Source organism: Bubalus bubalis, chromosome 5 (assembly GCF_019923935.1).
Source record: "Bubalus bubalis isolate 160015118507 breed Murrah chromosome 5, NDDB_SH_1, whole genome shotgun sequence".
Taxonomy (NCBI): Eukaryota; Metazoa; Chordata; class Mammalia; order Artiodactyla; family Bovidae; genus Bubalus; species Bubalus bubalis.
This window is the reverse complement of record NC_059161.1, coordinates 52924629-52940355: the sequence shown is the minus strand read 5'-3', so window position 1 is coordinate 52940355 and position 15727 is coordinate 52924629. Positions and strand designations below refer to the sequence as shown.

At 37.8% G+C, this 15727-nt stretch overlaps 1 protein-coding gene across 1 annotated transcript in view; it reads left to right on the top strand.

The window, feature by feature from the left end:
* DNAH14 (dynein axonemal heavy chain 14) overlaps nt 1–15727 on the top strand; it is a 403042-nt gene that overhangs the window by 322659 nt on the left and 64656 nt on the right. Inside the window, exons 72-73 of the mRNA XM_044943112.2 lie at nt 9482–9718; nt 13596–13681. Coding sequence (XP_044799047.2) covers nt 9482–9718; nt 13596–13681 — 323 coding nt within the window. The remainder of the gene's footprint in view (nt 1–9481; nt 9719–13595; nt 13682–15727) is intronic.

The window sequence follows — 15727 nt, the reverse complement described above, 5'->3', positions numbered from 1 at the left end:
TTGTGTCTGACTCTTTGTGACCTCATGACTGCAGCATGCCAGACCTCCTTGTCTCATCTCCTGGAGTTTGCCCAAGTTCATGTCCATTGCATGTTCAGCCATCTCATCCTCTGGTGCCCTCTTCTCCTTCTGCCTTCAATCTTTCCCAGCATCAGGGTCTTTTTCCAATGAGTTTGCATCAGGTGGCCAAAGTATTGGCCAAAGATTCAGCTTCAGCATCAGTCCTACCAGTGAGTATCAGGGTTGATGTCTTTAATATTGGCTGGTCTCATCTCCTTGCTATCTAAGGGACTCCCAAGACTCTTCTCCAACACCACAGTTTGAAAGTGTCACTTCTTCAGTGCTCTGCCTTCTTTATGGTCCAGCTCTCACAACAGTACATGACTACTGGAAAGACCATAGCCTTGACTATACAGACCTTTGTCAGCAAACTGATGTCTTTACTTTTTAACACACTAAGTTTCTCATAGCTTTTCTGCCAAGAAGGAATTGTCTTCTAATTTCATGGCTGTAGTCACCATCCACAGTGATTTTAGAGCCCACGAAAAGGAAATCTGTCACTGCTTCCACATTTTCCCCTTCTATTTGCCATGAAGTGATGCCATGATTTCAGTTTTTTTAATATTTAGTTTTTAGCCAGCTTTTTCATTCTCCTCCTTTACCCTCATCAAGAGGTTCTTTAGTTCCTCTTCGCCATTGAGTGATATCATTTGAGTGATATCATCTGCATATTTGTGGTTGCTGATTCTTCTCGTGGCAATCTTGATTCCAGCTTGTAATTCATCCAGCCCAGGATTTCTCATCATGTGTTCTGCATATAAACAGGGTGACAATAAACAGCCTTGTTGTACTCGTTTCTCAGTCCTGAACTAGTCAGTTGTTTCACATAGAGTTCTAACTGTTGCTTGTTGACCAGCATATAGGTTTCTCAGGAGACAGGTAAGATGGTCTAGTATTCCCATCTCTCTAACTTGAGACACATTAAATTTAAAGGAAATCTGACATTCTCCCTGAGGAGGAAAAAGTGGTGATTTTTCAATTGTTTTGAGACTCAGCAGAAACTAGAAGTCAGAATGAAAATACGAAAACAATTGCTATCCAGACATTTGGATAGTTTTATTTTTTCTTTGCTTTTGTGGTACCAAAAGTGGCACACAGTAAATGTTTGGTAAATGACTCTTGAATCAATGAATGTTCTTTTAAATTTATTAAGATTATTTTGCTTGAAAAAAATAGGCAACAATAATTCAATGGCTTTAAAAATTAAAATGTATAGAACAGGGTATCTCAGAAAAATCCTAGGAAAATGCGAACAGCCAGGCATCAATATGAAAATAACTACAGACTGCTGTTAACATAACTCAACTTCTAATAGTTCTCAGACTCTGCACCTCACAATTCTAGGCACCATATTTACAAGAGGGTGAATCTGAGCGTCATAACCTCGTTCAGAAGTTTATTCCTCAACTACTTGCCTAAGCGGAGAAGGCAATGGCAACCCACTCCAGTACTCTTGCCTGGAAAATCCCATGGACGGAGGAGCCTGGTCGGCTGCAGTCCATGGGGTCACTAAGAGTCAGGCACGACTGAGCGACTTCACTTTCACTTTTCACTTTCATGCATTGGAGAAGGAAATGCCAACCACTCCAGTGTTCTTGCCTGGAGAATCCCAGGGACAGGGGAGCCTAGTGGGCTGCCATCTATGGGGTCGCACAGAGTCGGACACTACTGAAGCGACTTTGCAGCAGCAGCAGCAGCAGCAGCACTCACCTAAGACCAAGAGACAAGATCATGCAGCGAAACAGGTGGCCAAAAATTCAGCAGCAGCAGCCAATCTAAGAGGAGTCTTCCGTGGTTGCAATCATTAAAACATTCTCAGTATACTTTAAGAAATAACAACATCATATCACCATGTTGTACACCTGAAACTCATATGTTGAATGCCAATTATATTTTAATTAATTAGTTAAAATTATTTTTCAGTTCAGTTCAGTCACTCAGTTGTGTCCGACTCTTTGCAACCCCATGAATTGCACCACGCCAGGCCTCCCTGTCCATCACCAACTCCTGGAGTTCATCCAAAACTCATGTTTTAGCTCTCAAGAAAAAAACAAAGATATTTAATAGCTTCCATTTTTAATTATGTAAGCAATGTGTATTGATTATAAAAGCCATTATAACCTATACATACAGAAAAGAAGTAAATTCTACCATCCAGAGAGACAACTACTATTAATATTACTATGTTTTGTCCTTTCACTTTTTTCTTCCAAATATATATTCTTTATATCTATTCATATTCATATATGTTCATTTTTTGAAACATAGTTGACATACAGTGTTACCTTAGTTTCAGGTGTACTACATAATATTTTGACTTTTGCATACATTGTGATTTGATCATAATCACAAGTCTAGTAACCATGTCTCCATACAAAGTTATTTAAATATAATAACCATATTCTTTATGCTGTATATTACACCCTCATGATGATTTATTGTATAACTGAAGGTTTGTACTTCTTAAACCCCTTCATCTATTTTGTCCACTCCCACCACCTTCTGGCAGCCACCCATTTGTTCTCAATATCTATGACTTTGCTTTTGTTTTGCTTTGTTTGTTTCTTAGATTTCACAAACAATCTAGATTTAGACTCCTCATGCAGTATTTCTCTTTCTCTGTCTGACTTATTTTACTTAGTATAATGCCCTCTAGGTCCATCCATGTTGTTACAAAAGGTAAGATTTCATTTTTTTATGTCTGAGTAATATTCTATTGTATGTGTATACCACATCTTCTTTATTCATTTGTCTATCAATGGAGCTTGGAATGCTTTCATATCTTAGCTATTGTAAATCAAGCTGCAATGAACATTGGAGAGCACACATCTTTTCAAGTTAATGTTTTTGTTTTCTTTGGGCAAATACCCAGAAGCAAAATTGTAGATCATGTGGTAATTTCCTTCTTAACTTTTTGAGGAACTTCATAACTTTTTCCATAGTATGTGTACCAATTTACAATCCTCTCTTGTTCCTTCAGTTGAAAGTAGTTCCTCTGCTTTTCATTTTACTTAACTTTCTCTGCTTCTATAAATTTAGGTGAAACTGTTGTAAAGAAGCAGAGAAAGTTATTGTAAAAGGTACTATTACCTATTGTGGTCTCAAAGGAGTGTTCTTAAGTGAGAATGTCCCTCTGCAGACTGTGTGTGCCCCATACCTTTGGTGGAGGGCTGGATTTTATGTGGATTCCAGTCACATTTTTCCTCCGGGTATGTTGGCAGTTATCACCTTGGTAGGAATTATAGCTGGAGATAAAGGAGCTAAAGCCTGCACAGAGTGTGAGGGGGACTTCCCATCTATTCAGTGTCCATCACCGTGGGAGTCTGCTCCCAAGGTGCTAGAGCAGAAGCCCAGAGGGTTGAATTCCAGCTGGTTCTGTTCCCTTTACATGTATGTTTTTCCTCATTCCCCCTATTGGGACCCTTACCCCAAAGAATGGGGGTGCTGAAGCCAAGGATGCTCATGTGCTTACAGAAGTCTTGTGGGTGTCTTCAGCTCCCCTCAGACGCAGCCCACAGTTGCGTCTTTTCCCTGGTCATGATCAGCCCAGGTCTAGTGTTGTGCTCTGTCATGGAATGAGTGGGGCTGAAGCACTCACTTGGCTTGGACTGGAGGGCACAGTGAGGCGGTCACAGAAACCCAGCAGCTGTGCTGCCATCCACAGTCTGGGCTGCCACTTGAGCAAGTACCAACAATGGCCACTGCTGCTCACCTAGGCTATGCCCCAGGCCCCCAAGTCGCCTCTGCATCCCTAGGTAGAGTGTCTCCATAGCTGCTGGCAGGCTTGAATTCAGTGTCATACTCTGGCATGGAATGAGCAGATCTGGACATTGCCTTGGTTCTGGTAGGTGAAGTCTGGGGGCAAGCCAGCACCCACATACTCCTCGCAAGTGGAGTCCAGCCTTCTCAAGCCTTTCTAACTGTCCATATGGTTCTCTGTTCAGCTAAGGGACTTGTCTCCTACACATAGGACCCCAGGACTATGTGTAGCCATTCTATGGCTTGTCTGACTCACACACCAGGCAAGTGTCCTTCAAAAAGAAGGAAAAAGTTAAGACTTTCACAGAAAAAAACAGGAGTTGAGAGAAATAATTACCTGCTCAGTATAAATGCTAAAGGAAGTCCTTCAAGTATAAACAAAAGGATAATAGAGAGCAACATAAAGCCATATAAAAATAGTTGATTCTATAGTAAAGGTAAATAGATTTAAAAATATAGAAATGTGTACTATTGTAATTTGGATGCGTAGAATTTAAATGACAAAAAGCATTTTGAAAACTATAAATCTGGGATGTGCCTAGTGGTCCAGTGGTTCAGAGTCTGCCTTGCAATGCAGGAGTCACAGGTTCAATCCCTGGTCTAGGAACTAAGATCCCATATGCCACGAAGCTACTGAGCCTGCGTGTCACAACTAGAGAGCATGTGCTGCAACAAAAGATCCCACATGATGTAACAAAGATCCCACGGGCCACAACTAAGACCCGACACAGCCAAACAAACAAATAAATAAAACACAAAAGAACCCTATAAATCTATGTTAGCAGGTATGTAATATATAAAGATGTGGCTTGTGATAGCAGTAAAATAAAATGTTGGGGGTAACTATTAAGAAGAAAGTTTTTGCATGCAGTTGAAATTGTTTTTCTCAGTTAAAAATACAGTGCTATAACTTTAAGATGCTTTATATATTTGCACTGGTAACCCCCATAGTTAATTTTGTGTGTCAGTTTGGCTGGGCTAAGAAATACTCAGATAGCTGATGAAACGTTCTTTCTTTTTTTAAAAGTATATTTATTTATTTATTTATTTATTTATTTATTTATTTATTTTTGGCTGTGCTGGGTCTTCATTGCTATGTGTGAGCTTTCTCTAGTTGCAGCAAGTGGGGGCTACTCTTCATTGCAATTCTCAGACTTCTCATTGCAGTGGCTTCTTTTATTGCAGAGCATGGGCTCTAGGGTATATGGGCTTCAGTAGTTGTGACACACAGGCTCAGCAGTTACAGCTCACAGGTTCTAGAGTGCGGGCTCAGTAGTTCTATTGTGATACACAGGCTTAGTTGCCCCTTAGCATGTGGAAACTTCCCAGACCAGGGATCAAACCCATGTGCCCTGCATTGGCAGATGGATTCTTAACCACTGGACCACCAGGCATGTCCCTGATAAAACATTATTTCTGAGTATGTCTGTGAACTAAGATCCCAAGTGTCTCACAACCAAAAAACCAAACATAAAACAGAAGCAATGTTGTAACAAATTCAATAAAGACTAAAAATGGTCCACAGCAAAAAAAAAAAAAATCTTAACAAAAATAACATTAAAAGGAATAAAATACTTAGGAATAAACTTAACCAAGGAGGTGAAAGACTTGTACAAAACATTGCTGAAAGAAGTTAAAGAAGGCACAAATATATGGAAAGACATCACATGGTCATGGGTTGGGAGACTTAGTATTGTTAAGAAAGACATACTAACCAAAATCAATCTACAGATTTAATACAATCTCTATCAAAATCTCAATGCCATTTTTTTTGAGTCTACAGGCTTTATTTATTTCAGATTAAAGATATATTTATATACAAAGACTGACACAATAGCTGTTGACCAAAGATTTATCTCTAGGTTTAAATAAGCTTGTATTGGTGACATTCCTCAATGCCATTTTTTTAAGGAAACAGAAAATTTCTTCCTAAATTTCATATGAAACTTCAAGTGATTCCAAATAGCCAAAACAATTTTGAAAAAGAAGAAAGTTGGAGGCATCACATTTCCTGATTTCAAACTATATTATAAAGCTATAGTAATCAAAACAGTCTATTACTGGTATAAAAATAGACCAAAAGAAAAAACTAGAGAGCATAGAAATTAACCCTTGTGCATAGGATCAAATGATCTTCAACAAAGTTATGAAGACCACTCGACAGAAAAAGAGCAGTCTTTTCAACAAATGGTATTGGACTGTTAATCAGCTATATCCTAATACAAAATAAAAAGTTTAAAATTTGTAAGAAAAAAATAGAGGAAAATAATAGAATTGGAAAGACTAGATCTCTTCAAGAAAATTAGAGATACCAAGGGGAACATTGGGAGAAGGCAATGGTACTCCAGTACTCTTGCCTGGAAGCTCCCATGGACAGAGGAGCCCTGGTGGGCTGCAGTCCGTGGGGTCACTAAGAGTCGGACATGACTGAGCGACCTCACTTTCACTTTTTATCTTCATGCATTGGAGAAGGAAATGGCAACCCACTCCAGTGTTATTGCCTGGAGAATCCCAGGGACGGGGGAGCCTGGTGGGCTGCCATCTATGGGGTCGCACAGAGTTGGACATGACTGAAGTGACTTAGCAGCAGCAGCAGCGGGGGAACATTTCATGCAAAGATAGGTTCAATAAAGGACAGAAATGGTATGGACCTAACAGAAGCAGAAGATATTAAGAAGAGGTGGCAAGAATACACAGAAGAACTATACAAAAAAGATCTTTACGACCCAGATAATCATGATGGTGTGATCACTCACCTAGAGCCAGACATCCTGAAATGTGAAGTCAAGTGGGCCTTAGAAAGCATCACTACGAACAAAGCTAGTGGAGGTGATGGAATTCCAGTTGAGCTATTTCAAATCCTAAAAGATGATGCTGTGAAAGTGCTACACTCAGTATGCCAGCAAATTTGGAAAACTCAGCTGTGGCCACAGGACTGGAAAAGGTCAGTTTTCATTCCAGTCCCAAAGAAAGGCAGTGCCAAAGAATGCTCAAACTACTGCACAATTACACTCATCTCACACGCCAGTAATGTTCAAAATTCTCCAAGCCAGGCTTCAGCAGTATGTGAACCGTGAACTTCCAGATGTTCAAGCTGGTTTTAGAAAAGGCAGAGGAACCAGAGATCAAATTGCCAACATTTGCTGGATCGTGGAAAAAGCAAGAGAGTTCCAGAAAAACATCTATTTTTGCTTTCTTGACTATGCCAAAGCCTTTGACTGTGTGGATCACAACAAACTGTGGAAAATTCTTCAAGAGATGGAAATACCAGAGCACCCGACCTGCCTCTTGAGAAATCTGTTTGCAGGTTAGGAAGCAACAGTTAGAACTGGACATGGAAAAATAGACTGATTCCAAATAGGGTAAGGAATACATCAAGGCTATGTATTGTCACACTGCTTATTTAACTTATATGCAGAGTACATCATGAGAAATGCTGGGCTGGAAGAAGCACAAGCTGGAATCAAGATTGCTGGGAGAAATATCAATAACTTCAGATATGCAGATGCCACCCTTATGGAAGAAAGTAAAGAAGAACTAAGGAGCCTCTTGATAAAAGTGAAAGAGGAGAGTGAAAAAGTTGGCTAAAAGCTCAACATTCAGAAAACTAAGATCATAGCATCTGGTCTCATCACTTCATGGCAAATAGATTTGGAAACAGTGTCAGACTTTATTTTTTGGGGCTCCAAAATCTCTGCAGATGGTGACTGCAGCCTTGAAATTAAGACACTTACTTCTTGGGAGAAAAGTTATGACCAATCTAGACAGCATATTAAAAAGCAGAGACATTACTTTGCCAACAAACGTCCATCTAGTCAAGGCTATGGTTTTTCCAGTAGTCATGTATGGATGTGAGAGTTGGACTATAAGGAAAGCTGAGTGCCAAAGAATTGATGCTTTTGAACTGTGGTGTTAGAGAAGACTCTTGAGAGTTTCTTGGACTGCAAGGAGATCAACCAGTCCATCCTAAAGGAGATCAGTCCTGAGTGTTCATTGGAAGGACTGATGATGAAGCTGAAACTCCAATACTTTGGCCACCTGATGTGAAAAGCTGATTTGAAAAGACCCCGATGCTGGGAAAGATTGAGGGCAGGAGAAGGGGACAACAAAGGATGAGATGGTTGGATGTCATCACTGACTCAATGAACATGAGTTTGGGTAAACTCCAGGAGTTGGTGATGGACAGGGAAGCCTTACGTGCTGCAGTCCATGGGGTCGCAAAGAGTAGGACGCGACTGAATTGAACGGAAGGAAAAAAAATGGTGTTGGCAAAACTGAGCATTCATATGCAAACGAATGAAACTGGACTCATATCAAGTATAAAAATCAACTCAAAATGGATTTAGGACCTAGACATAAGAACTAAAACTATAGAATTCCTAGAAAGCTTAGGGGAAAAATCTTTCTAACATTGGACTTGGCAATGATTTTCTGGATTTAACACTGAAACACAGGCAACAAAAACAAAAATAGACAAATCAAAAGTATATCAAATTAATATATATCAAAATTATTACATATCAAATTTATATCAAAATTAAAAACTTTTGCTCATCAAAGGACACAATCAACAGAGTGAAAAGGCAATCTAAGAAATAGAAGAAAATATTTCAAACCCTATGTCTGATAAAGAGTTTATATTTACATGGAATATAAAAAGAACTCCTACAGCTCAACAAGAAAAAAATCAAATAACCCAATTTTTAAATACTTGAATAAACATTTGTCCAAAGATTAAATACAACTGGACAACAAACATATGAAAAGATGCTCAACAACACTAATCATAGGAAAATGCAAAGCAAATCTACAAAAAGATATCATCTCACATCCATTTCTTTTTTAAAAAAGAAAATAATAAGTTCTGGCAAGGATGTAGAGAAAATGGAAACCTGTTGGTGGGACTGTAAAATGGTGCATATTTGGAACATAGAAAACAGTACAGAATTTTCTCAAAAAAAAAAAAACCTGAGAATAGAATTATCATATGATCCATTAATCCTATGTCTGGTTATGTATCTTAAAGAATTGAAAGCAGGATCTCAGAGAGATATTTGCATATAGTGTTCATAGCAGCGCTATCCACAATATCCAATAGGTAGAAGCAACCCAAGTGTACACTGGTGACTGGATAAAGAAAATGTAGTATATACATAAAATGGAGTATTATTCAGTCAAAAAACGGAAATCCTATCACATAGTACAACATGGCTGAAACTTGATGACATTATGCTAAGCAAAATAAGCAAGTCACCAAAAGACAAATACTGTATGATTCCACCTACATAAAGTACATAAAGAAGTCAAATTCATAGAAACAAAAGAAGGGATGGTTACCAGGAGGTAGGAGGTGGGGAAATGGGAAAAGGAAATGGGAAAATGGGTACAGAGCTTCAGACTTGCAGAAAGTTTTGGAGATCTGTTTCACCACAACATGAATTATACTTAACACTACTGAATTGTACACTTAAAATGGTTAAGGTAGTAAATTTGGTGTTATGTGTTTTATCATAATTGAAAAATTATATTTTATGTAATTAGTTTTTATATAAGATGGCTTTTTCCTCAACAAAAAATATTTATTAAGCATATACTTTCTAATGAGTAATTAAAGGTAAAGGATACATCTCTTCTTATGTGATCACTTTTCCTTTTTTGTTAGGCATATATGAAACCTGTAAAAACCAACATCTTCAGTGGGTGTCAGATTCCAGGTGGAAGCAGTGTTTTTATATCAGCAATGAACTAGAGCCTTTTTCTCTTCTATGTAAATCCCTGTTATCAAATGTGTCACAATGGAATGCTTTTAAAAACAGTAAGACTGTATATTTGCTGATGAGCACAGCTTTCTCTTCAGAAAATGGTTCCTTGGAGGAAAGTGAAAAATCACCAGAGATAGGTAAAGTATTCAGTGTCTTAATCTAACTTCATTACATATGTGTATATAGATTATCAAGTTATCAATGTAATTCAATATCATGAAAAAACTAAAGGGAGGAACGTAACTATATAATAAGCACTTGTTATTTAATGTAATTCTCATTCCATGTTTTTCTCCATTTTGCTTTGCTTCCAGATTTTTTCCACAAAATACAATTATGTTATGCAAAACATGATCAGCCTTAGATATATTTCCTTTAGTTTTATTTCTCTGGGATAGCCAGAAATGGAATTGTTGGGTCAAAAGTACAGTTTTTATATTAATAGTCACTTCCAAGTTGCCTTCCTTGAAAGTCCGTAATAACTTACATTTCCACCAGCGATATATGAGTGCTCCTTTTCAAAGAAGAGTATTGATTCTTTTTAACTTTTACCAATCTGAAAAGTTTAAAGTCTTTAAATTTATCTATCAAGTTTAAGTACTTTTTCAGATGTTTGCTGACCATTTGAATTTACTTATTTACATACTTTGCCCATTTTCTACTCCATTGTTTACCTTTTTTTTTTTTGTCCATGTGTTAAGAATCCTATTAGTATAATGTTGTTGTTGTTTGGTGGGTCAGTTGTATCCAAATCATTGCAACCCTGTGGACTGCAGCACACCACACTTCCCTATCCTTCACTATATCCTGGCTGCTGGTGTTAAGTCGCTTCAGTCGTGTCCGACTCTGTGCGACCCCACAGATGGCAGCCCACAAGGCTCTCCCATCCCTGGGATTTTCCAGGCAAGAACACTGGAGTGGGAGCTTACTCAAACTCATGACCATTGAGTCAGTGAAGCCATCCAACCATCTCATCTTCTAACGCCTCCTCATCCTCCTGCTCTCAATCTTTCCCAATTTCAGGATCTTTTGCAATGAGTCAGCTCATCATACCAGCTGACCAAAGTATTACAGTTTCAGCTTCAGCATCAGTCCTTCCAATCTGGGTTGATTTCCTTTAGGATTGACTGGTTTGATTTCCTTGCAGTCCAAGGGATTCTCAAGAGTCTTCTCCAGCACCACAGTTTGAAAGCATCAGTTCTTTGGCACCCAGCCTTCTTTATGATCCAGCTCTCACACCTGTATATGACTACTGGGAAAACCATAGCTTTGACAATACAGACATTTGTTGACAAAGTGATGTCTATGCTTTTTAATACACTGTCTAGGTTTGTCATAGCTTTTCTTACAAGGAGCAAGCGTCTTTTAATTTCATGGCTATAGTCACTGTCCATAGTGATTTTGCAGCCCAAGAAAATAAAATCTGTCACTGTTTCCACTTTTTTCCCTTTGATTTGCCATGAAGTGATGGGACTGGATGCCATGATCTTAATTTTTTTAAATGTTAAGTTTTTTTGTTTTTGTTTTTCATTTTAGTAATTCTTTTTTTTATTTTTTAAATTTTTTTTACTTTACAATATTGTATTGGTTTTGCCATACATCAACGTGCATCTGCCATGGGTGTACACATGTTCCTCATCCTGAACCCCCCTCCCACCTCCCTCCCCATACAATCCCTCTGGGCCATCCCAGGGCACCAGCCTCAAGCTTCCTGTATCCTGCATCGAACCTGGACTGGCGATTCATTTCTTATATGATATTATACATATTTTAATGCCATTCTCCCAAATCATCCCCCCCTCCCTCTCCCACAGAGTCCAAAAGACTGTTCTATACATCTGTGTCTCTTTTGCTGTCTCGCATACAGTGTTGTTGTACCATCTTTCTAAATTCCATATATATGTGTTAGTATACTGTATTGGTGTTTTTCTTTCTGGCTTACTTCACTCTGTATAATAGGCTCCAGTTTCATCCACCTCATTAGAACTGATTCAAATGTATTCTTTTTAATAGTTGAGTAATACTCCATTGTGTATATGTACCACAGCTTTCTTATCCATTCATCTGCTGATGTACATCTAGGTTGCTTCCATGTCCTGGCTATTATAAACAGTGCTACGATGAACATTGGGGTACATGTGTCTCTTTCAATTCTGGTTTCCTCGGTGTGTATGCCCAGCAGTGGGATTGCTTAAGCCAGCTTTTTCACTCTCCTCTTTCATCCTCGTGAAGAGGCTCTTTAGTTCCTCTTCACTTTCTGCCATTAGAGTGGTACGTATTTGGGGTTGTTCATCTTCCTTCTGGCAATCTTGATTCCAACTTGTGATTCATTTTGCAAGATGTACTGACATTTCGTGAGATGTACTCTGCATAAAAGTTAAATGAGCACGGTGACACTATACAGTCTTGTCGTCCTCCTTTCTGAACTTTGAGCCAGTCAGTTGTTCCATGTCCTGTTCTAACTGTTGTTTCTTGACCTGCATACAGATTTCTCAGGAGGCAGCTAAGGTGGTCTGGTATTCCCATCTCTTGAAGAATTTTCCACAGTTTGTTGTGATCCACACAGTCAAAGGCTTTAGTGTAGTCAATGAAGCAGTAGATGTTTTTCTGGAATCCCCTTGCTTTTTCTATGATCCAATGGATGTTGGCAATTTGATCTCTGGTTCCTCTGCCTTTTCTAAATCCAGCTTGTACATCTGGAAGTTCTCAGTTCATGTAGTGTTGAAGCCTAATTTGAAGGATTTTGAGCATTACCTTGCTAGCATGTGAAATGAGTACAGTTATACAATAATAAAATTATTTATGTATAATTAATTATCATAACATGGTATTTATTTTTGTCTTGTAAAAAGTATTAAACAGCTCATTCGAATATTTTTCAAAATCTGTCATTGCTTATTGGATTTGTTTATAATATCTATAACATACAGATGTTTAAATGTTTGTATAGTTAATTATGTGTGTCTTTTCTTTTATAATTTTTTCATTTCCAGTTCTGATTAAGAGGTTTTCTTCTTCCCTTAAAGTTTTCTCTCGGGTTCATTATTGTTTTATTTTGTTGCATTTTACCCTAATCTATCTTGGATTCATTGTTTATTATGCTGTAAGATAAGAGTCGATATCTTTCATTTAAAGGCACTCTTTACTGACTTTTTGTTAAGTGAAGATCTTTTACTTTGCAAGTAACTCCAGGTTTATCCATTTTTAACTAGATGTTCATGTATTGTGGACTTTTTAAGATCAACAGAATATATCTTATCTATTTTAAAAAGCTATTTCTCTTATCTAAGTTGTATTTAAAGTTAGACTTTGAGGAAACAATGTAGAAATAAAAGGGTGGTAGAAATGATAGCTGTATATGGAATAGATGGAAATGAAAACTAGAATTTTTCCCACCTTGCAAGAAAGTGTGATCCTGCAGTGACTGCAAGGGTAAGTGTGACTCTCTATCAAAGGTAAGAGGGGCCAAAGTTTTTTAATATATTTTTATAATATTCAGTTTTTCAAAAATTTGAAAATCATTGCATTTCCATTTGATCCTCATTTCTTATATCTGTTATAGGTAGATTCTGAACAGAAATCTCTAACCTCTAGAGTTATTGTTTATATTTATTAGTTATTAGTTTATGTTTTATTATATGAATAGAAATCTCTAACCTCTAGTTATCAATTTATAAACAATATATATTCAGGATCAGGTCATAAAATATTGGCTCTGCCCTTTGCTTCTCATATCTTTTCCTTCTGTCATCCATCATCTTCTTCTAGTTCTCATTCTTCAACCATTTCACCAGAGACAAGTTGAAAGTTAAATCTACCTTAAGATATACCTCTTTTACAATATGAAAAATAGTTAGAGATGCCTGAAATCTCACAGAAATCTCACTTTAAAAGAAGTTAGCAGTGTTTTAAACAAAACCTCACAATTTTATAGTGAAAAAAAAATCATTGTATTACCTTTTGGTGATCCAAAGTATTTTATTGTTAATCTCAGTTTCTCTAAATTTTATCTAGCTCAAGTTTTTAATGAAAATGAAGAAATATACAGTTCTATAAATTTTCCCTGGGAGAAACTCACTCCATTTCAAAGACTTATTTTGGTAAGATGTGCTATGAGAAAATATCGATGTTGTAAATGTTTTGAGCACTTTATCAGTAACTTAAACTCTTTAAATTTTAAACTTTTATGAGCAAAATATATAGATATTGCAATCTAATATTTAATGAACATTACTACTAGGGGAAAGCACTTACATTCCATTTTAATGTGCTTTTATGTGGCGGGAGTTCAATTAGAGTAACAAACATTCTTAGCATCTTTCTGCAGCCTTATTCATTCCTCCCTAGAAAGGAGGAAGGACTTGTCACACAGGTAATCTGAGAGATGAAATCAGTGTGCACGGCTTAGCCCTTCTCCCCTGTCCCTTTGGGGATTAGCCTTCCTGCAAAAAGCATAATTTCTGCCCTGCTTCTTAATGCCATAAATTGTACAAGAACATACCAGGGATTTTAACGGAAAAGTCAAAGACTGCCCAGCACTGCTTGTGACAGAAAAGTCTGCCGAATTCTACGGTTTAGTATCAGGAAGTACACCCACCTAAACCATATCCACCACCTTGGCCTGTATTGATAATAAAGGTGGTATTTTCCCTGATTCCTCTATTAGTCAGTGCCTCAGAATCTGGCTGTGAGGTTGGCAGGTTAGGGATGTGAATGGGTGTCATTTGTGAGCCCCTTAAAGTAAGTAAAGCTTAGCATGTACTCAGCAGTTTTCATAAATTATTTCATTTAATCTTCATAATCATCTTGGGCTAGACATTGGTATTTCCCCTTTTTATAGAATGCCTAATTGAGCCAGGACTGAAACTCAGACAATTTGACTCTGAAATCTGTGCTTTTACCAGTAACACCATGTTATACTTGCCAAAATCGATTCTTTAAAGTAGATTTTTCTAAATTTGCCCTTATCACCTCAAACAATCTTTAATTTTCACATTTAGCCTCTAGTTTGCTGCTGCTAAGTCGCTTCAGTCATGTCCGACTCTGTGCAACCCCATAGACGGCAGCCCACCAGGCTGCCCCGTCCCTGGGATTCTCCAGGCAAGAACACTGGAGTGGGTTGCCATTTCCTTCTCCAATGCATAAAAGTGAAAGTCAAGTCACTCAGTTGTGTCGACTCTTCGCGACCCCATGGACTGCAGCCTACCAGGCTCCTCTGTCCATGGAATTTTCCAGGCAAGAGTACTGGAGTGGGGTGCCATTGCCTTTTCCAGCCTCTAATTTAGGGAGGAGGAAATCCCTCCTCTTATTTCCCTTTTACTCTAACTTTCTGAAAATGCCAGCCTGAACAGCGAATCATCTTTCTTTTGGTTTCTGCCTTAAATTTTATTTTTACATCACTTTAAAATTTACTCATGATGTTGCAGAAAAAGATTGCACCTGACTTACAGACATTTTTATTGGGCCTGTGGTTTCGTTTTCTCAATATTTCAAGTACAATTTATCACTAACCAAGTGAATTTGAGTCTTTGGAGATCTTTCTTATAAAATTTAAAAATCTCCAATAAAGATAACCAAAATAGCAAAGACTATTTTAAATATTCTATGTCCTTATATCTTAAAGTGAGTTGTTTCCTTTCCAACTTTTTATTGTGGCATAGCATACATTCATTATTTCATTTACTCCTGATAATAATCCCTCTTAAGTTTATTTAAATATAAAATTCCGTGGCAGTAAGTACATTTACAGGATTGTGAAAACTCACCACTAGCCACTTTTAGAAATTTTTATCATCCCAGACACAGTACCAAAATATTCCCCATATTTTCTCCCATTAGACCATGGCAACCACCATTCTACTTTCTGTCTCTCTGAACTTGCCTATTCTGTTGTTGTTTTTGTTCAGTCATTAAGGCGTGGCCAACTCTTTACAACCCCACAAACTTCAGCACACCAGATTCCTGTCCTTCACTATCTCCCCAGGTTTGCTCAAATTCATGCCCATTGAGTCAGTGATGCTATCTAACCATCTCACTCTCTGCCACCTCCTTCTCCTTTTGCCTTCTATCTTTTCCAACATCAGGGTCTTTTCCAATGAGTTGGCTCTTCACATCAGGTGACCGAAGTATTGGAGCTTCAGCGTCAG